Source organism: Seriola aureovittata, chromosome 17 (assembly GCF_021018895.1).
Source record: "Seriola aureovittata isolate HTS-2021-v1 ecotype China chromosome 17, ASM2101889v1, whole genome shotgun sequence".
Lineage (NCBI taxonomy): Eukaryota > Metazoa > Chordata > Actinopteri > Carangiformes > Carangidae > Seriola > Seriola aureovittata.
The window spans coordinates 14,266,492-14,289,058 of record NC_079380.1 but is presented as its reverse complement, the minus strand read 5'-3'; the positions used below and the strand labels follow the sequence as shown (position 1 = coordinate 14,289,058).

At 41.4% G+C, this 22,567-nt stretch overlaps 1 protein-coding gene across 2 annotated transcripts in view; it reads right to left on the bottom strand.

The window, feature by feature from the left end:
- Positions 1-22,567, bottom strand: part of LOC130185141 (cytohesin-3) — a 40,398-nt gene extending 17,831 nt beyond the window's left edge. Inside the window, exon 1 of one of the 2 annotated variants that reach the window (XM_056401439.1) lies at positions 22,170-22,567. In XM_056401439.1, coding sequence (XP_056257414.1) covers positions 22,170-22,188 — 19 coding nt within the window. In that variant the 5' untranslated portion in view covers positions 22,189-22,567. Of the gene's footprint in view, positions 1-6,444; positions 6,613-22,169 lie in introns of those variants that run through there. The other variant, XM_056401438.1, reaches the window with a different exon arrangement.

Genomic DNA, 22,567 nt, shown 5'->3' with positions numbered 1-22,567 from the left:
AACTAATAAAGTGGCCAATGAGTGTATACAGTGTGATGTGCAAATAATATACAGGAGGTGTTAGAACACATAAGCCACATGTGAGGAAGTAGTTTCTTGTGAGAATTTTCTTTCAAACCAAATTAAAACCACAGAAACTCCCCTCTTGGAAAGCAGATGACTTCCATAAAGAACATCCTGTGTGTCTGACACACAAACACACACACACACACAGACCACTAAGCATCTGGCGAGGCCTGCCCCCTCAAATATTGGCTTTCTGATACTCAACTCTCGTCGAGCCCTCATTTGGGTAATTAACACTGCAGAGAGAGCACGGCACATCATGCAACATGCATGTTTTACTGCATGAGCTCACGAACACTGTATGCACAGGTGAGTACACACTATACACTGTATGTGTATGTATTGTGTGCATACAGAATTACACTTCACACACATGACAATTATTTTATTCCACACAGAGGGTCCCCAGAGCCACCTACTTATCCTTCATTTACCCGTGCCACGTCAAGCTCTCCCCCCAGACCCCTCAGCAGACCTCCCCCTCTTTCCTCCACACATCAGAAAACGGCAATCCATTTGAGAGCGAGTTGACAGGAAGTAGGTCATTTTCACATGGAGCTATACCAGATTGTGCTTCTCCTACGCTGTCTCTCTCACACACATACACATGAACACACTCCCCCTCTATCTCTCTCTTTGTCCGCCTCCACCCCAGTGCTTGAAGTGGGGGTGAGAGCAGATTCAAATCCCCCAACTGAATCATACCGCTAAGCAGCTTTGCAATTCACTTTTTTTTCTCCCCCTGACTGTAAATAACAGAAACAGAGAAGTAAAGTTATTTCCTCTCCTCTTTATCTATCGGCTGTATCTCTCTCTCACACTCTCTCAATCAATCCCTCTCCCCGTCTTGCACTGTAAGACAAAGTGACAGAAGCAGCATGGACCATTAGGTTATTACATTCTGAGGGCGCAGAGCTCATGTTATCACAGATGAGCAGCCAGTCAAGAGAGTAGGGATTCAGATGGGTGTAGATGGCTTTTTTTTTTTAACTGTGTGAGAGAGACGAGCTAAAAACTTCTGCAAGGCAAAAAAAAAAAAAAGATAAATAAGGGAGAAAGGAGTTGTGTGTCTGAAAATAAATAAATAAATAAAATAAATAAATAAATAATAAAAAAAATGTATATATAATATAAGAGAGAGAATTATTTTTAAATAATATAAGACTTTATGAGATTTGATTTGTATAAAACTTTTCAATACAAGTAACAAAGTGCTTCACAGCAGTCAATATGACACATACAAACAAATCAAAGTAAAATAAATGAAATTAAATAGACATCACACAATAAAAGCTTATAAGATAGGATCTCTGACTGCGTCCTGGCTCACAGGAGGATAAAAGCCCAGAAAAATAATAAGGGTGCCGCCCAAGCCAGGCCTTAAAAGCAATTAAAAGATTTTTTTTATTAATCCTAAAATAAATGGGCAGCCAGTGTAAAGGGCTGATGTGAACACATTTTTTTGGACTGAGTTAGGAGCCAAGCTGAAGCATTTTGAACTAACTGTAGGAGGTGGGTTGATTTCTGACTGAGACAGGTATACAGGGAGTTACAGTAGTCAAGGAGGGAGGAAATAAAAAACATGGGTGAGTTTCTCCAGGTCTGTGGCTGAAATGAAAAAACGTACCCTTGGCTATATCTCTCAAATGATACAAACATGACGGCACAACTTTCTTTACCTGGCATTCAAAACACAGGTCGTGATCAAAGATTACACCAGATTCAGTAAGACACTTGTGGAGGGTTTCTATATTGGACTGGTCACTGGGTCACAGCATCACAGTGAAACTGGACATTATATTTGTGGATGATGTCATTGAGAGGGAGCATGTAAGTGGAAAATAAAATAGGCCCCAGGATTGAACCCTGGGGGACACCATAAAGTGAGTTTGCAGGGGGTGAAAGTGAGCCAACTGTAACTGATCATACAAAAGTGCAAAGTGGATTGGATGCTAATGGAGTATAAATACCATGTCTGCTTAGCATTGTGCAGTTGAATGTTGATTCACACTTAATGTCAAGATATCAAAAGTAGGTGTTTTTACTGGCTTGACTGCAATAAAATAAACAATGGGTGTCCTTTTATTTTGTACACTTTCTTTGTGATGAAAATGTCAATTGTAAATGCTCTTAATGAAAAGGACAAGCTGCCATTAACACAGCTGCCACTGATTTAATAAAATAGTTCTGGCAATTTTCTGTAAACTGTAGGACTGTTTGTGTTATATTTCTATGTATAGACTGTAAAGTTACATTTTTGAATTGGATGTCTGCAAAAAAAAATATTGCTTTTCTCTTTTATTTTTACTTTTAGTTAATTTTTAATCATCTTTTCTCACTTTGGATTTGTATGCAAGTCATTTCTATAAACATACATTTGTCATTCTGATGAAAGGTAAAAACTGATTTAAAGGTTTATGTTGGACGTTGGAAACTGTAGCTGACAAAACAATCTTTCCAAAAAGACATTCATACATGGCATTGTACTCCATTGTTGACATGAAAAGTGCCACAAATAGTGGAGCAACAAATGGAAAAAGAGAGCTGGCGGGACGTGGGTGTGGAGTTTTGTAAAGTTGACAGAAATGGTCAGACACAGGACCCCCCTCATTTCGACACGAGAAAGGTGTCAGGGATGGGTTTTTCCGAAGCTATCCAGCACTTTGGATGCAGTATACTGGCCACTTAATGGTTAAAGAGCATGCCTCCTGTGTTGCGCATCATAACCCACTCTTTCTTCCCTTGTTTCCTGTCATCCTTTATACTGTCCTATTCAATAAAAACAATAAAAGGCCAAAAAAAAAATCATCTTAGAAAAAAAAAATGCCTTGGCGAAAGGTCTGTGAAGTTGAAGAGGATAAAAAGAGAAAAAAAAGTCTGAAAAGTTTGCATGTCAGAGAAACAGGGACACAAAAGGATGCTCTCAATGGAAAAGACTCAAGAGTGATGTAGGAACAGATACCATTCCACCAGACATCTTCACACTCTCTGCCTCTGTTGCTGTCTTTTCTTGGCTTCAGTTAAGCAGCCTCATAAAGCGGTAATTGTGGAGCAAAGAGACCCTGCAGGCAACCTACGTCTGTAATGCGCAAAACACTCCTCCATCCCTCCTACTCTGGCTGAAAGAGCTTGGCTGGACCAGAGAATGGGACAAATTGTCTGAGCAGACGGAATCTGTTTTGGGTAACAATTCCCCCGCTGTGTATGTTTTGTTGCAATGTGGAAAAGGCAGAGTAATGTGATATCATTGTGAGGGCAACTACTACCGTACAGCCGAGTCTGGACATCTGATGCATTATGCATGGAAGTCTAGGAATCTGTGAATGTATGTTCATATGTATTATCATAGAGAGCAGCCCTCCTGAAAAAAATCCATATTAGGTTATATACAAACACTCCAAGCTTAACCCCGGGCACAGCCAAATAGATTACCAATGCAAAACCACTCAGCCTTTTCATATGATGACTTAGGAGGCTGCTGTTCCAGTTATAATCAATACATCATCATAACAGCCTTTTCCTCCATTGGTCTTCAAGCATTGACTTGTCTCAGACAGACACAGTGTCCAGACTTTTTCCAAAGAGGTCACTGAGTTTATACCTCCCCCTTTCAAATCTCACAATCACTTTAAGCTCTCTACTCCTGGGGAACTTGTAACAAGGTGGGTCAACAACATCTTTGGGGGTCAGGGACAAGGTCAGAGGGGTCACAAACCAAGTCCAACCAGGATCAATGTGCCGCTAAGGCAGTAAGAATTTGAATATGGCAGCATTTACTGTGTGTATTCTGAGAGAGAGTTTGTCATCCAAGTGAAACCAATTGAATTGAGTAGGACACTGACTGAGTTTATGTAAGATCACACTTTGGTGACTGTCTCAAAAGTTTTAATCCTTAATTACTGCATTTGAATCAAGCCGTGAGCGTGGAGTTGAAAGCTCTCACTGGTGATGCATTCAAAGACGCACATTCAAAGACAAAATTTTCTAATTATCCAAAGGGTGGCTTTTATTGTGAAGCAGCCACAGGAAATGCAGTGCATTTTTTGCCAGGGTTCTTGCTGATGCGCCTGCAAAACAAGACCTGACCATTTTTGGCAAAGCGGCAAGGGGATCCATTTTTAATATTTCAAGGAGGGAATGGAAGAGGAGGGAACAGCTACCTTGAAGCTTGCATCTCCAAAACGCCATTAAGGTAAACGAATTCTGTTAATGTACCATGCCTTTTTGTAGGAAACTACTTGTGCCATATTAGACGCCAGAGATCTGATCACATCCTGGAAGTGATGGAAAAAAATTCCAAATATTTTTTTTCTTCCCCATCAAAATGAAATCTGAAATGTGAAACATTTTCACAAAGTATACTTGATCAAATCAGACTTTCATCTTGTAGTATCAGGGTCGTTGTCAGATCTGGTCACAGTTGGTATACAGTATCACAGGCAATCATTAGCTGCAAAATCTCATGACTTATGATTTGCCCTGCTCTAGACAGTCATAAAAAGGAAAACAGAGATCACAAGCAAATTATTAATACCACTGATACACTTATATAACCTCAATGAAGTTCTTTGTTGGAGCCAGTGATCACTGTCTCTGTTACTGTAAATAAGGACAAATAAACTATCAGTTGATAGTTGGATGTATTTGTATGTACTGTTCACATCTGGGTCAGCACTGCCACTGACACCAAAGAAATATTTAATATTTGTTTACCCTCTGGAGTCAGGGTTGTATGGTCTCAAACTCTGGATCCTCCTTTAGTGCAGTGTGTGAAGCTGTCCGAAAAATAACAGCAGGCTGTAAAGCTTTACAAATCTTTAGTATTAATTAGAGCTAGATATGCTACTTAAGCACTTAACCATCGAACCAACTGATAGCTGAAACTACTCAGGGTTTTGAATAATACATTAGTGTCTTGTTCCTAATTCAAGTTAGTATGGGCATCTAGGCAGGAAGACCTCAGTCCTGACACAGTTAACTGTCTGATGCTTGCGGAGATACGGGACAGATTGGGATCTGATTCATGAGACCGACTGGCCTTTATTGGCAGATCACAAAGTTAAATGATTAAATGCCCTTGACAGTCACGCCTTTCCAGTATCCTTGGCACCAAGGGCAGTAGAGAAGATGGACTTGCATACTGATCTCCCTATTTTATTGGGTGATGTTTGCTGTATAGTCAGATTGGAAAAAGCATGAGATACTGCATGTAACCAATCAGATTGGGAAGTGTTGTCTAAAATTGAACACGGCAGTTGTGCACTTACTGGAAATGACGATACCCACTGTAGTCTAGCTAGCTAACTTTCTCGTTATCGCTCATGGTCCCAATCATTCCAGACTGTTAAAAGAACTCAATAAACATACTGATGGCTTTTATCCAACAACAGTATAGTGGTACTTGGTAAAAAAAACACTTTGTATAGACATGTACAACTTAAATTGGTATGGTGCATCGTTCACCGTTGCAACAACTGCAGCTTCCTTGGCCGCCATTTTCACAAGCTACTTAGCGACTATTGAGGGTAAGATGTGTCCAACGATTCACACTCAACAAATTATGAGTACACCATCCTGATACTCATAATGCGCTGCATGTTGCCAGAACTGTGAGTATGAATGTACTTATGCACTCAAAATAAGAAATCTAAGTACAGAGGGATGCGAAAAGAGACACTGTCGATTCTAAAAATAGTTGAAAACAAGCTTTAAAATCAGGCTTAACTCATACACTCCCATCTAAAACTAGAAAAAAATGAACTATAGGAAAACACCACAACATGGATGATTTCTGGTATTAAACCACAGTCATATAACTTTGACAAATCCATTTTTAAACCATGCAGAAATGCAACCCTCTTAACCAATTACACCAATCTTATGACAGTAAAACTAATTTCTTTACTCCTTACTAAAAACAAAACAGAGTCAACAGAACCAGTGAAACACATCCTGACTTTCACCAGGATTGCAGTGGGACAATGGAGGGGGATGTCTCCTGTGATTAGGACTGCAGGGCTGGTCTTCCTGTAACAATAGCAACCACGTAAACAGGTTGAGGCCATTCCCATACACAGGCTAATTAGGGAGCACTTATGCAAGTTCACAACACAGCAAACACTACATTGTGGTGAGGCTGCTGCAAATATGTGCAACCCAGCTGAGTTAAGAGTGATGCAAGAAAGCACGTAAGTGTGTCAGAGTCGGTGACACACAGACAAATAAAACCCCTAAAGGCTTCCTTTTTACATTTACTTCAGTGTATAAACTCTGGCCACACAACACCATGATGTACTGTAGGTGAAAATGAGACACCTACATCTGTTCCAACATAATCCTTTCACAAAACAGACTCTATTTCCTGAATAAAATACATACCACATTTCCTTTTCCTCTCTCCAGTTCCCATGATGACGGACATGCCACCAACAGAGGCGTCCGTGTCCTTATGATGGCCTGTACTGTGTAAGTCGTGTCGCTGCCTGCTGTAGGAGCTTCACAGTCGCACTGTTTTCAGCAGCCTGTTTCCCGCTCATGTGAGGTGCAATTGTGGCTGGTAGGTGTGTAGTAATTGTTTTTCCCCACAGCATTACTCCTACTCACAGCTCTCAACCATGCAAAGACACACAGGCACATGTGCGTGCGCGCGCACACACACACACACACACACACACACACACACACACACACACACACACACACACACAGACAGTCTCTTTAACAGTTCCTACCTCTTGATGGATGACAGTAGAGGTATGGAAATAGCCCACATACCTCCTACTGCAACCGCCCAGTCTGGTCCAACCGGCTCTCTCTGCACCTCCTCTGGTCTCACTGCTTCTTTATGTCCAATTCTCTGCATTGTTTTTTAACAATTACACTCTGATCCTCTGCTTCGCTTCCCTCTCTTTAACACAGACATCAACTCCTTTCCACGTTTCACCTGAAGAACACTCGACTCAAACATTAACCCCCTCTAATTAAGAAATCAAACTATCAATAGGCTCATCTTTGCTCCACGAAGCCATCTTTGCAGTGTTGATAGGGGTTTGGCCGGCATTTCACATCAGATTAGCAGCACTGATGGTGTAGCAGAGTGCACTCAAAAAACAGTCCACTCACCTTAAGAGCATCAGCTACAACTTTTATGAGGCTAGAGAAGCAGCCACTCAAGTCCATACAGCTAATGTTATTCTCCACTTCCCTTAAGTAACTTTTACAAAAAACACTATTCTGCGGTTTCTTCCTACCTATTACAAACATCAGATTTGCAGCTATGACTGTGTCCTTTGACAATCTTTATTAAATCCATCAAAGAGGTTATGTTTTCACCCGTGTCTCTTTATTTATCAGAAGGATTACACAAAACCTACTGAACCAATTTGCACAAAACTTGGTGGAGGAATGTGGCGTGGGCAAGGGAAGAACCCATTTCACTTTAAGGCAGATCCGGATCATTTACTATAACTTCTTTTTTTTTGTCTGGATGGAGTATGTATAACACTGGCTATGGTGGAGGTCTGTGCTCTCTCAGTGCCCTTCTAGTTAAAGTAGTAACTCCACTAATGTCCACCGATACATTACATCTAACTACATTTGCTGGAGTACAAATTAGACATAAAGACTCATTTGCTGTTTCTGCTCTAATGCAAAGAAGTAGCCAGGCCAAAATTGGATTGTTTATAATGGTCACTATCTTCAAAGACTACCCAAAATTGGGTGGTATCCCATTTGTCTGATCATACTGGGCTTCAATCATATTGACAAACACGCATAAATTGATGAATTACATCTTTATTTTGTCAAGAAAACAAATGTCCACAATGAAAGTCTACATCCAGCCAAACCAAACAACAGCACATTTCTGTTCACTCCTACATGAAACGCTTGGATGCTCTTTTCCTTTTTTATTACACTTTAACAAAGCTCAGCTGAGGTCTTTTGCTCCACTTTCAATGAAAAATGGTAATCAGAGGGGCGTTTAAGAGTCTAGAGTCACGCTAAGAGCTCCTTGACGCTGTGCAAAGCAATGCCTTGGGCTAAATGCTAACATATACTCACAATAACAATGCTAGCTTTAAGCCCGACTGAGGCTGATACTGATATCGATTTGGCAGTTTGTGGATACATTTTACAGAAATCGGCAAGTGTGAATCTCACGGTGACACTGAAGATAATGTCAGGGGATCACCAAAGTCATTAGGATAGATTGCTAATCCGTCCAGTAGATTCTGAGATATTTCACAGGATAAGTAGAATAGCAGGAGGAAAACTCACAGAATCACCAAAGTCAATTGCCTTGAGCCATGTTGCTAAAAACAACAGAGGTTGAAAAGTTTCACCATCCTCTGGAAATATAGACAACAAACTGTGAAACTGGTCCTTCAAAGTCCATCAGCTTTCTAAACACATCTGATGTGAAAACCTAGCCATTGGACACATGAAACGGCAATAAGTTAATCTTGAAATATCTGAAAATATCATGTTTGTGTTTGAGTATTTTTTTTTTTTTACAATAAGTTAAACTTTTTTTATCATCCAGTGTCCCCGAAAGGCCTGTCAAATGCAAATAAATTACCCTCTTTCAACTGTTTGTTGGTCTCAAAGAAATTACTGAATGTTTTCCAAGTCTGCCACAGTCATTTGTTGTAAGCGCTCATCTCAGAAGAGACATCCACAACATTCCCTTTATAAAAATTACAACAAAAATCAGAGGTTACATCAAACACGGCTGTTTGAATCTTCAAAGCCTCAAAGACTCGACAACACAATCCCTTGAAGCAAGACAGTCTCTTCACAGAACCCACTAGTCACAGTCACTAATTCATGAACAAGAACTGTGTTTGCCAAATTTCACTCTTAAAGAAACATTTCCTCTTCTCGTTGGATTTGAAACACAGCCTCTGATTGGTTTATTTTTGGGCCATCATATGTCAAATGTCATATGTCAGACAAATTAGTTGAGTGGTTGTGGCAGCAGGATCCCTTTTAAAAGTCTTTGCTCAGTTACATGCGTGACTGTGAGTGGAGATGGTCTTTCATTTGCTTGTTGATCTTACCTCACATGTCATTTCTAATACAATTACATGAATTTTTCTCTGAAACTGATTTTACACAGTTTCGCATGTTTTGCGACTGATAAATGATCAGACCATCTGTTTGTCTGCCATCTGTCGACTTCAGAAACTGAGACCTTTTCTTATCTTATCACACAGTCTCCATCCTGCTCAGACTTTCGCTTTTTTTTCCCCAAGGAAAAGACAACAAAATTTGAAAGGAAGATGGTGATCTTGACAGCCTGCCATTTAACCCATGTGATCTGTAGGTTGACAGTGATGGTAAAGCTTTGCTTTGTCTCTCAGTCTTGTTGTACATAATGTTCTTTATAATCCTGCACTCTGTCTAGACAAGACCTTTCCTAATTGACCAAGGATTCAACTGTTACACAATTACACCCACTCGAAAGTCAAGAAGCCTGCACGTCTGGGGTCAAACTAAACCCTGAAGAATGTTATGTTGCTGGGCATACAGTCATATCTGTGGAGATGGCAGCAATGCAGCAGTTTCCACATAATGTCACTTTTCCCTACCAGCATGCACGACTAATCACTGGACAGCCTGATTGCTGGATACGGCAGTTTACAATCCTATAAAATTCCTCTTAGAAACCTAATAGTGAATAGTGAGTCTGAGAAAATCCCAATAAAACTTGGTTCCAAATCTGGAGGTTGGGACTCACCCTGTGGGTCACAAGATAAATCTCAGGGGACAGATGATTAATAATACAGAGAGGAAGAAGAAAACACATTTCTGCTACACAGCATCACATCAAAATTTCAACTTGTTATAAGTATAATTAGCAAATGTTAGCATGGTAAAATGCTAAAATAAGATGGTCAATAGCACCCAAACACCCGGATGTTAGCATTGTGAATATGTTAGCATGCTGATGTTTGCATTTAGACTAACTAGAATTTAGATTAAAATCCATACTAAATATGGCTGATTTTTTAGTGTACTATTGATGCATACTTTTCTCCCACAACAACAAGGAGCTGGACAAATATTAATATAAATTGTTTGTGGTGGTGAAATAGCCCAGGAGAAATATTAGAAAACCAAAAAAGTAATCAATTTGTGTTTAACTTTGACTTTGCAAAGTCACAGTTTTATTGACATCTGACTTCAAATGTGTTTTTTCCTGTTAGTATATGATGGTTCAGTATGTTTATATTTATAGTACATATATAGTATTATATAGCACATACTATATAGAATTAGTATGTCCTATGGATTTCAGACACAGCTTTAGTCTAGTGTCTCTAATCTTTGTATTTTTCTTTGTGAAATAAAGGACAGGAGTGTAAAACCTCTTTGGATAAGGAACTGCAATACATCATAACTTGGTGATGGATTATTTCCTAAGGGTCACAAACCAATAAGGTTAAAAAACATAGCTTTATGATTGTGTTTACTTCTTCAAATGACATTTTATGGTACATAGTCCCATATTAAATGCATGTCTTTTGAACTGGAACCCTAATTTAAAAATACATCTGGTTGGGAGTAAAACCAGGCAACTCAGCTGTGAAGTTGTGTAGTTTGTCAGTACATAACAGGGCTCCAGAAACTTTTAGCAGAGCCTCTATAAGGACCACTACAGTCCTATTTCACTCAAGAAACAGTGGTGTCTCTTCGGCCCACTGTCTGATATGGAGGCTCTAAGCAGACAAGCAGAACTTGCACGTGACTGAAAGACAAACACTACGGAGGAGGAGGCAGCAGAGGCTGTTTATATTGGGCTCAGGCCTTAAATCTGGAAAAGAGTAGTGCAGAGATACACGATAGACAGAGAGAAAGAGAAGAAGGCAGGACAATGAAGAGACGCTCCAGCTGCCAAGTAGGACTCCACTTCTACTTTTGTTGTTCCAAGACAGCAGGAAGGAGAAGAGGCGGATGAAGAGGAGGAGAGAGGGAAAAAGAGTTCATGACATACTTAAAACCTGAGCTAGTATTTCTTCATTGCACAAAATATGTGGGTGGTTCAGGTCAGACCATAACTCTTTCCCAGGTTCTGTATAACGGGGTTTTCCAGATTATGAGCATCTGCGCAGAGGAGCCCTTTCTTTAGCCTCTTATCTTAAATCTCACTATTTTATTAGAAGTAAACATGCGTTTTGACTCTTGCATCATCTCCACAGGGGAACAGAGTCTTGTTTTTCCTATAGAAGTAGATGAAAGTCGGTTAAAATCAGCTAGGATGACCTTGATATCGCAGCCCATTTGGCCTTAGCATCACATTAATAGTCAAATTCATTCATCCATGTCTGCTAAAAATTATATTCATATTCTGCTTAATGGTTTTGCCCAATATGTTCTGGAGGAAATGTAATAGTTGTGTGGATTATGTGCAGTTGCAATGTTTTTCCCTGTCTGCATGGGCGTATAAAAGCGCTTTGGTCAATGTTGGGGAAAGATCATGGTTTTCCTTTAATATAGAGAGCAATCATGTCCTGTCTCATGTCACTGCTGAGTTTTTAAACGTATAAAACCATGATCTTTGCTTTGAGATGCCAAAACAAAACCATAGAAAATGTTAACCATTACCATAACCTTCACTATGATCACTATGAACATTTTGTGACTTTGAAGATATATTCATTACAAACATTTCCTCATTAGAATAAAGTAAAAAAAAAAACTTAATCAGGACAGTATTGTGTTGCTTTTAAAATGCCTTTCCTGATGCAAATTAGCAGTATATAGACAAATTTTAGGTAACATTGATACATTTGTAAATAATGTAGCTAAGTGAACAAGACCAGCTGAGAGTTCAAGAACCTTCCCATGGAAATATGAATGACGCTGCATCAATACTGAGTCAATACCCAATTATTTTAGAAATTGTTTTTAACTTGCTCAAGATCAATTTGGCATGGGTCAAAAATCAGTCACATACTACAATGTCTATCCTCCTTGAAGTGCTATAATCAATATTTTTGAACATGACAATTTTGAGTCGGAGTCGCTCGTAGTGATGAACCAACAGAAATTCATCACCTGAATCGGCAGCTCCCTTTGGTTTTACAAAGCATTACCTGCTCAGCACCAAACAGCAAACCGAGATACTGACTAGCTGATGAAAATAATGGAGCATTTAGCAGCTAAAGAGCTAGGTATTTCCCTCAGGAGTTGGTGGAGACCAAATAGAGAGATAAAAGAGAGGGAATACCGGACCAGAAACATGACTCCAAATGAACAGTAATGTTGCTCGGTATCTGCTGGATTTTGTAAATAAGCAACTGTTGGCTAAGAAGTTTGGCATATCCACTTAAAAGTTGATATGTTGAGTTGTGTTGACAACTTTCCTCTGCGCTACAGTTAGTTAGGATACCAGCAAACTACAAAGACAACATTGCCTTCTACTTTTAGCTACTAGGATGACATTATGAGTGCATAGAAGATTAAAATTTAAAAATGTTCTTGTTACTAAATGCTTCTTTGCCAGGAGGTTTTCCAGTGGCTAGTAGGCCTACTCATTATTTCATTACGAATTACATGAAATTCTTCTTCACTTATGCTTACAGCCAGTGAACAGGAGTCATGCTAAAGGAAAATCTGATGTGAAACAGATATGAAAATAGCGACTGGGCAGAATCGACGTGGCTAGCCAGAGTCAGTATCCTGTACTTCCTCTTCACATACAACTGCCTAAAAACTGTAGTAAGTGTTTTGCGTGTCACACATATGAATATCAAGTGTTCTCATCAACTGAAAACTTTTCAGTTTCCTCTTCCAGTGTTTCATCATGAAACTAAGCACATGTATGGCCTCCTGACTGCTTGCAGGGATGTATGTTGACCACAGATCTCCCAGGAGCTTCAGAAGCTGAGAGCTGCTGATGTTTTTTAATATAACTGACTGACATTTCCCTGAGGGAAAAAGCAATAATTACTCATTGCTGCTTCAGTTTAGGTATTGACTGAGTCCATTTATGAGGAGATTAATGACGGAGCACTTGCATCATGTTCCTCTAGCCACTTTACATTATCAAGAGACGACAAAAAAAATACAAAAAAGTTTTTTTCAAGGTTAGCTGTGGTGCACTAGCTGATGATGACAGAACTCCAACACGACAGAGGTCAACAAAGAGATTAAATACATGTGTGAAGGAACTTGTGCCCGAGAGCAGTTGTAAATCACTCACCTTCTGATAAACACTGTGGACCACTGTGTGTGTGTGTGTGTGTGTGTGTGTGTGTGTGTGTGTGTGTGTGTGTGTGTGTGTGTGTGTGTGTGTCACAGTGGTCATGACCTAGTCAAAGCCGCCGCGGATTATCAATCATACCCGATCATCATCTGTGGGAGCACTGACATTGATGCATCATGAGTTTTGTGGTGTGAGAATGTGGACAGGGAGAGAAAGTGTGTGAGTATGTGTGTGTGAGTGTGTGTGCTTATAACAGTATGGGGTGTGGGAAAGCACCTCAAGTATAGACATGTGTCGAGCCACCACTGCGCCTGTAGTATGACACAGTTATCGATGCCCTTGTGGACTATCCTGGATCCTGTCACCATGACTCGCTCTGTCAAGGCCATTCATTTCATATTTCACAGCCTGCACTAAAGCAACAATAACCATCCTATCGCTGCAAACAAATGAACAATTCAAGGGTCAGGGCAAAGGAAAAGCACCTAAAAATGAGAAGTGCGGAGCAGAAAATCCTGATGACACACTATACTACAAATCATATGATAGACTGTGTCAGGAATAGAAAACACAAGGAAGGCATCTCTCTTTTTCCGCTCTTCTTTTTTTTCCAGGGATGCCTTTTATGTCATGGTTGAATCCTGTTTATACAGTATGTACTTTGTGTGTGTGTGTGTGTGTGTGTGTGTGTGTGTGTGTGTGTGTGTGTGTGTGTGTGTGTGTGTGTATGTGCTGTCCAGCACTCCAGTAGGGGAGTCACAGCGAGCGGCCCGAGCCCCTGACCTATAATCTCCTAACTGTCATCCATATCCCTCCCCACTTGATCTCCTCCATTTGTCTATGCATGAAGATGGCTTGCAGTCCACACTAATCCTCTGTGTGAGTATGCATACACACCATATAAAGGGATACACACACTCACTGTCACGTGTGCACATCCACACATTTATATATACACACACATGGCTCCACAAGCGAAATAGTGGAAGTACAGAGGCGTGAGGTATACACAGCTGGGCTGAGCCTTGCACCACTAACCTACTTTAAGCATATGACTATATACACTGTGCGACTGCAGCATCCACCTCCCCATCAGTCTCTCTTTGAATCTGTGCCACTGCTGCATGTCTTCATCTCCATCTCTCTCTCATAAACAAATACAAACCAACTTACGGTACAAACACACCGTCACAAGGACACACACACATACACTTGTATATACACAGTGACAGGTTGCTCAAGAGCCTGTGTGTCACACGGTCATCCTGCTGTGCTCTTTGTAGCATTCTCAGTGACAAACAGAGCACTGCTGCCATTCTGGATAGCACAAAGCCGATGATGAGGAACATGGGGAGGGAAAGACTATACAACTGCAACAACCTCAGCCTTCCCCACAGCACCAGCGGCGCAGTCACAGCTCATCCTCTGTCTCTATGAAAGAAGAATGAATTTTGCATGATGCAGCAGCATCTTGCAGAAAAAAGGCACTGAGACTATGGGGTGAGGCAAAGACTGAGGATGTGCTGTAGTAGTTTACTGACACATTGACCCCCCCTACGTGAGTCACTGAGCGTTACAAATCCCTCTTTAAAAGCTAGGTTGGCATTGGAGTGGCAGTGCCACGAGCCCCAGGGGGGAGACGAGAGGGCTGTAAGAGGCTGGAGGCCGGCCAGATGCTCTACGCAGACACACACACAGACACACACACAGAGCAGAGATGCCCAAGAGTAGAGTGGACTACAGAGCTGAATAACAGGGGTGCCCTAGCAAAAACGCTTTGTAGGCCTGAATCAGATCTGAATCAGAATATTCCACGCGACTCGACTAATGATGTGGATCATCAGTGAGACACTGGATTTTTATAGTTTACTTGTCCTTAGTAAGACACTAGGGAGGAAAATTACTAAAATTAAAGCCTTACAGCAATGAAAATGTAACCTTAAAAAGTTACACTATGGGATATACCATTCCACACAACTTTGATGTGATGTAGGAGGCTAGAAGGATACCTGACTGCAATTGTTCTTGTTGCTTGCTTGAAATTGGTGTAAAACTGACTGTCTAAGGAAGCAACAGTGTTTCCCTCATATACATTTTGCAGCGGCTGCAATATCGTGAAGTCAGGGCTTTTAATCTAAAACTGAGAGACGTGGTGACAGCATTGCCGAGGCAAGAGGGAGCGAAAAAGAGAAAGGTAGATTCAACTAGCAAACATTAAGTTATATAGATTTCTTTTAACTACGGACCGACCGCCATCATGATAGGTTCACCACCCAGGTACAGAAAAACCGGTCGGACAAGTCATTGGGCAAACCGGGAAAAAATGCCAGTGTGCCTGTCATTCATGGTGCACACGTCACTGTGCCCGTTCCGGAATGGGCTCACTTCATTAACCCAACTCGAGCATCTGTTTGACCAACAGTCTAAAACCGAAAGATATTTAATTTACTAAAATGTTAGACAAGGAAAAGGAGCAAATTCTAACATTTGAGAAACTAAAACCAGCAAATTTTAGCCAATTTTGCTTGAAAATGTATATACTCATCAAAATAGTTGCACATGCATTTTCTATTTTGACTTGAATGACTAATCATCTAATTGACTTAACTGTTGCAGCTCTAGTCTAATAAAAGGTATTTCTGAAAATATGTTGTTTGTTGTGTTATGCTACTGTCATGTCTAGCTGCATTAAGATCAGAAAACCCCACAAAATGAATATCTAAAGTAAAACTAACTTCAACCTCTAGCAGAGGACAGAGCTGGCAGGTGCAAAAGAAGGTGGAAAGCATGAATCATCACATCCCTTTACTTTCATCTTGTGAATTCAGAAAAGGAAAAAGTGAGATGGAGATTCGAGTGATAATGAGATGGTTGAATTTTTCTCCAATAAATTTGCAGCACCTACTGAATAAAGCGGTAATCTGTGTGTCTGTGTTAGAAATCACAGTTGAACGTAGTATTTCAGAAGAGAAAACTACAGGCCATTGGAGAGTTTGTTTTCATAGAGTGCATGTTACTGGGATACACCTTTTTCCTGCATCTTCAGCAGGTTAAACAATCTTTTGTGCGCTTACATAATTGTTCCAACCCTCCCTTTTCCTGCCCACTCTGCTGGGCCTTCTCTTCCTTTTCCGACAGACCTGAACCCCCTCACACACACACACACACACACACATATACACACACACACACACACACACATACGCTCACTTAAATGGAAGCCATGAACCCAAACTCCCACAAAGGCCCAAGTGGAGCAGGACGTTCTTTGCCTGAAATTCACTTCAGCACATGGCTTCAGACTCCTGGGACCTTTGGCACGCTCTGATTTTTGCTTCCAAAGAGGAGAAAAATAGCTCGATTTGCCTCACGTCTCCACTCCACGAGCCCCTTGATGGTCTTAATGCTACAAAGACAGATCCCAATCTGTGACTCTGTTGAGCAATAGACCTGCACAACGCTGTCTGTTAGATGAAGAGGAAACTGGATACTTTCTTGAAAAGCCCCTGCATGTGTGTTTTTCCTCTTCTGCTCCAGACAAAAATTAAGTCTAGCCATCAGCGTCGCAGCCACTTATAAAACTACTTAAAACCAATACTTTTAAAAGGCAGAAAAAACAGAGAGGAGGTCCGAGAGGATTGGCACACATGACTCATGTTAGTTTGAAACTTAGTTCTTATTGATGCGAGTAGATCATGTACAGAGGCAGTCCAAATCCAGAAAGTTGACTTCCATATAGGTCAGTCTGGCAAGTGTTGAATCCAACTTAAACCACCGAGGGGATGTCATGAGTAAATGAAATGTGCTATCTGATATTCTGGGAGGCCATACTCAACAAGGGCCCTCTGTGTTCACCGACCTGTTTGTCAAAAGGTGAAACACGCACACAGACTTCAGCCTAAAAAGTAACGTCAAAGCCCATACAGAAGCCAGAAGTCTCCTCCTCTCCTCATCGACCTCTCAAAGCGGTTACTGAGCCATGGTGAGCTGGACTGCTTGTATATGACCGCCAGCGTGTGAGAGCAGCGAGAGCACACAGCAGTCACAACAGAGAAAACACACACACTTTAACAGAGATGAGTCACACTGGTGGGAGCGAACGAGATGTTTGCTTTAATATAATAATGTTTTAAAATGCAGGAAAAATGCCAACACGTGCACGATTGACATACAAACAAACACACACACCCATGCATGCACGCACCTACATCTCATTTGCTTCATCACTTAAAAAACAGTGTGAAAATTGAGTTGTGGCTTTACAGGGAGTTCTGCACATTAAACTGTTGAGCTATTTCTTTTTTTTTTCCCCTTGTCTTTTGTTTCTGTTTTTACCGTCTTTTAAATGCATTTTAATATTACTTAATGTCACTTTTATTCTATTCCTCTGAAAAGCACTTTGAATTGCTTTAAGTCTGAATGGTCCTATATAAATAAACTTGCCTTGCCTTCAGCAAGGTTATTTATTCATTTCTATATTAATCAGTTAATAGTTTAAACTTCCAAATGACAGCATGATGTAAAAAAACAAAAAAACAAACACAATTCAGTCAAAGATGACATCTTAAATTTACAATTTTTTGTAGAACCAACAGTCCAAAACCCAAAAAGATCCAATTTTGAGTGATTGAAATCAGAAAGAAGCATCAAGTCCTCATGTTTGAGAAAACTGGAACCAGCAAATGTTTGGCATTGGTACATGATAAATAACATAAACTATTAATCGACATTTAAATAGTTTCACTGTTTAATTTACTGTTGATAACATATAAAATAAGCCAAAAATATGGCTTTAGGTCTCAGGTCAGATTCGGGAGTCAGATTTGCCGGTACCAGGTTCAGGTATCAGTTTTAGGCCGATGCAGAACTGTACAACCAGCTAGACAGTAACTACTGTATCACCCACAGCTGAACAGGTGGCAAGGGGAAACAGAACACATAAAAAACACCTGTAAGAAATTAACACAAAGGACCTTTTAACTAATGTCCATAGGCCAAAGATAGAAGAACAGCAGCCTATAAACCGGGTTACTCATACTACAACCTTGTTATCGCCGGTGTCTCATGAATTATACATCAGAGTGGAAATGACTTATACAGAACACTGTAGAGGTGGGTCCCATCCCTCTGCTGGCCCCTGACATCCTGCAAGCCCCTCAGGTTCATCACCGTCACACAGGCTGCATACAGACCCTTGGTGCCTGCCTGAGCCTCCTCAGGCTTGAAGTAAACATCCACGACCTACCAGTTTCCTGAGAGCCACAATTTTCTCCAGATATGTTCAGTACATGTGAACCAGGTGACCCGTCTTAAATCAGAAAGGGTTGGTATTCAGTCTGGATACCACTAAGAGGTGTGTACTACGAAAGACTTGTTCCTACGCTCCATGACGCTCTCTTTTAGCCTCTTGACAGCGTGTGGGCTGTGGGGAAGAGAAAGCAGCTGTAAATCTTCTCCAGAGACAAAAACACAGATCATGAACATAGCAGGAAGCCGTTGCCGCTGTCCTGCGGCCGGCACATGAATGGCTCTGAGATCTCAGAGCCCGTCGCATCGTGTGCGTCTCTCCTTGCCTGAGTTGCGATGCAGCGTGCCATAACCCCACAGACCACACACTGGCACGCACTCTCACACGCTGAACTGCCAAATTTAAATGGCTGGTTTTCACAGCGTGTAAATAGAGCGGTCTGTAACCAAATTCGTCAGCCGTCACGAGGCGTGCTGTGAAGCTGGTGTCTAGCATAAATGCTCTGATTCATACCATATGGGTATCGCTCATGTAGTCTCCATTAAACACACAGTGTACACAGCACTTACTGACAACACTCTACACCGAGGCAGAGGAATCAGAGATACTGTAGGTGCACATCTGATGGAGTGTCAGAGTCAGTCACGCAGAACAAGAATGTGTTACAGTAAGCTACGCTCAGTCTGCTCAGGCAGACAGGCTTCACTGTAGCAAAGCTTTGTGGGCTCTTGTTGGCCCATTGTCCACTGAGCAAGTATTGTGGCAGAGGGCATTGTATTGTTGACTGTCATGCGTGTCAGATGGATTACTATGGACCCGTTTTCTCTAAGCCTCGTACAGTAAGGCCAAATGTGCAAAGACTGGTCCCTACATTCTTGGATAAAGCTGCAGAAAACTAATTGATATGGGGGGAAAAAATGCAACAATAGAAAATTAAGAGTCCAATCAGAGAAGGCAAAAAGAAAGAAATGTATACTAATACTATATTAAGTCTTTTTTTTTCCAATATAGAGAAGATTTTCTAAATGAAACATGACAAAGATGCCACAGTCATCTTTATGAGGCTGTGCTTCCACTCAGCAGTGTTTTGGACTAAATGCTAAACATGCTCACAATGACAACACAAGCAAGCTGATGTTTAGCAGCCATAATACCACATTCACCATCTTAGTTAAATGTGTTTCCATGTTAACATTCGCTGATTAGCACTGAACACAAAGTGCAGCTCAGGCTGATGGGAATGTCATTAGTTTGCAGGTCATAAACCAAAGGACAAATTTGACTTGATGATGATGGTAGATGGAACGTCAAAGTTATTATAATTAACCCTCAGGAGACAGGAGGGAGTTATGAATGTCTGTGCCAAATTTCATCACAATCCATCTGATAGTTTTTGAGACATTTCACCCAAATTCCACCTCAGGAAAAGTCCGGTGATCACAAATTTTACTTAGATTCTTCCTCTGGGGACCGTGAATGTCTGTACGGGCAGCGCTCTCTGTTCAGTGATTAATTATGACAGAACAGAAGGAATTTTACTGAGTGAAACTCTTGCCATACACTGGAGAATTGATTTAGTAAGAATATCTAGTCCACCGCCACACTTCCCTCTGTGTCTTTCACTGGCCGAGCTCCATACCTCTTTGGCGATTTTCCAACTTTGCTCCGGCACATCATCCTACCCTCTCCCTTATCCCCTCCACACACACACATGAACACACACACACACACACACACACACATCTCCTCATTCTCTCTCAGACATCGCACCATTGCTGTTACTACGACTGTGTCTCACTCTCCCTCTATGTGGTCACACGTTCACGCCTTTCTCGCTGTCTGTGCTTCTCCTGACAACTCAGTATTTCATTCTGTCCACCACTTTCTGTCCTCACTCACATTCGGTCTGGTGTGTGTGTGTGTGTGTGTGTGTGTGTGTGTGTGTGTGTGTGTGTGCGGGTATGTGTGTGTACCTTTGTGATGAATTACTGTCAGCTATTGAACCAACCTGCCACCTGTCTGCCACATCACGCTGATCAACAGCGATCTCTCATCCTCTACTTTGTTTTGCTACCCCTTGATCGGCCAACTCTGCTTGTGTGATTGTGTATGTGTGTATGTGTGTACGTGTGTGTGTGTGTAGATGCCAACTTGTTCTAATAAAAAGTAGCAATTTGAGGATGATATTCATGACATAAAACTAACCAAAAAAATAACAAAACAAAAAAAAAATCTGGAGATCTGCAGCTGTTCTTTCCTGCGGCATCCAGGACACTATTTATTCCTGATGAGAAGACAGACTGTGCCATAAATCACACACACTCCAGCTACATGAACACACACACACACAGGTCATGTTCGTCCATCTATCTTCACTACAAACAGTGCCATAAGGGAAAAAGGAGAAATTTAATTTGAGTGAGTGTCAGTGTGTCAGCGTGCAGCCATGAATGTATGTGAGTCAAAGTGTATGTGTTTAAATGCTCCCGGCTGTTGTCAGCTATCCCTGGTTGGCATCACAGCACCATATGTCTGTCTGTGGGGCTGTGCTGACGTATGCCACCGCTGGAGACCAGGCCGACTGCGCACACAGCACAATGACAGCTTTATGCCTGCATGCAATACTCTTGCCAATAGTCACATCCTGCAGCTCTGTGAGCGGTGCACATGTGGAACTCAGTACCACTGGCTTACAGAGGTGAGACAACAGCAGTGATGGTTTCCCACCTGCTGGGTTAAATCTTGACAAAGTTTAAGTGTGTGTTATTTGTGCAGTTAATTCATGGGCTTTGCAGAATTTACTGATCCATGGGCGAGACAAGAGGGTGCCCAGGTGCCCAGCCTATCTGAGTCATAGGGTGACAGGTAGTTGGCTTGTTAACATCATGGACAGGCCCACCGGGTACAAGCCCAGGGCCCCTGGATCAGAACATCTGTATGAAGTGACTGTTAACAGTTAACAGCTAAGTTAAAATAGGTTAAATCTGAGTGTCAACACATATTTATGTTCCTTCTTTAGAGCTGTGCCAAAATCTTCTGTGCCAAAAGCTTCTCCATTCAAAAGTTTCTAGACATGCCCCTGTGCTGACCTATAGGTGGATGTACTCACATCACTGCCATGACTCTATCAATGAATCTGTGTCTTGTAGCTACGCAAGGCTGACTATGAGGGGACCTGCCAGGGCCGGAGAGACACCAGCCTCCAGCTGACAAAGGCTCAGATAAACACAAACACAAGTCTCCTGGCTACAGTACTAATGACACCTCATGTGTGTTTAGCCATTATAACCATCCCCAATGTAGGTCGATCTGTCAACCTTAAACACACGTAGCACATAAGTCATTTCTTGAAACCATCATAACAGAACATGAGTAAAAATCTATCTTTTAGAAGGTAACTTTATGTCAGTACCAGAAAGAGTAAACATGGTGTTTATGGGCTGATTAGATCAGTGGTTTGGCATAAAACAAACTCCATGCTAAGTCTGAAATTACAAAAGTCACTACAAATAGCATTATCATCATCATCTTCATCACTACATTGATAAACACTCAGGCAGCAGCCTACAGAGGCACATGTCTAGTGGCAGTTAGTGCTGAAATAGCTACAAATCAGCGGTATCAATTGCATTGACCGATTCATACCTTGGTTGTCCTCGTCCATGTCTGCAGCCTATAAATCAAGATCCCCCAAAAATCGGTCACAGAAACTTCCGTTGTGCGAAAAACGTCTAATTTACGGCAAATGCGCGTCAGCCTAATGTCCAGGGCGCATTTGGTATACAGGTTGTCTCACGGGCATCGTCTTCTTTTTGGAAAATGTTGTGGCCATTTACGTCTCACAGTCGCCAGGCAGCGCTCCGGGTCCCGTCAGTCAGTCAGTCAGTAAGTCAGTCATTCAGTGAGCGGTGTGTCTCTGTAGCAGCAGCAGCAGCGGTGGCAGCAGTGGTTGCGGTGGTGTCTTCTTGCCCACTGTGGCCCGCCGTGTTATCGTTATCCCTCCAAATACGCCTTCACTCCACTAGTATCGGGAGAGTAGTTGA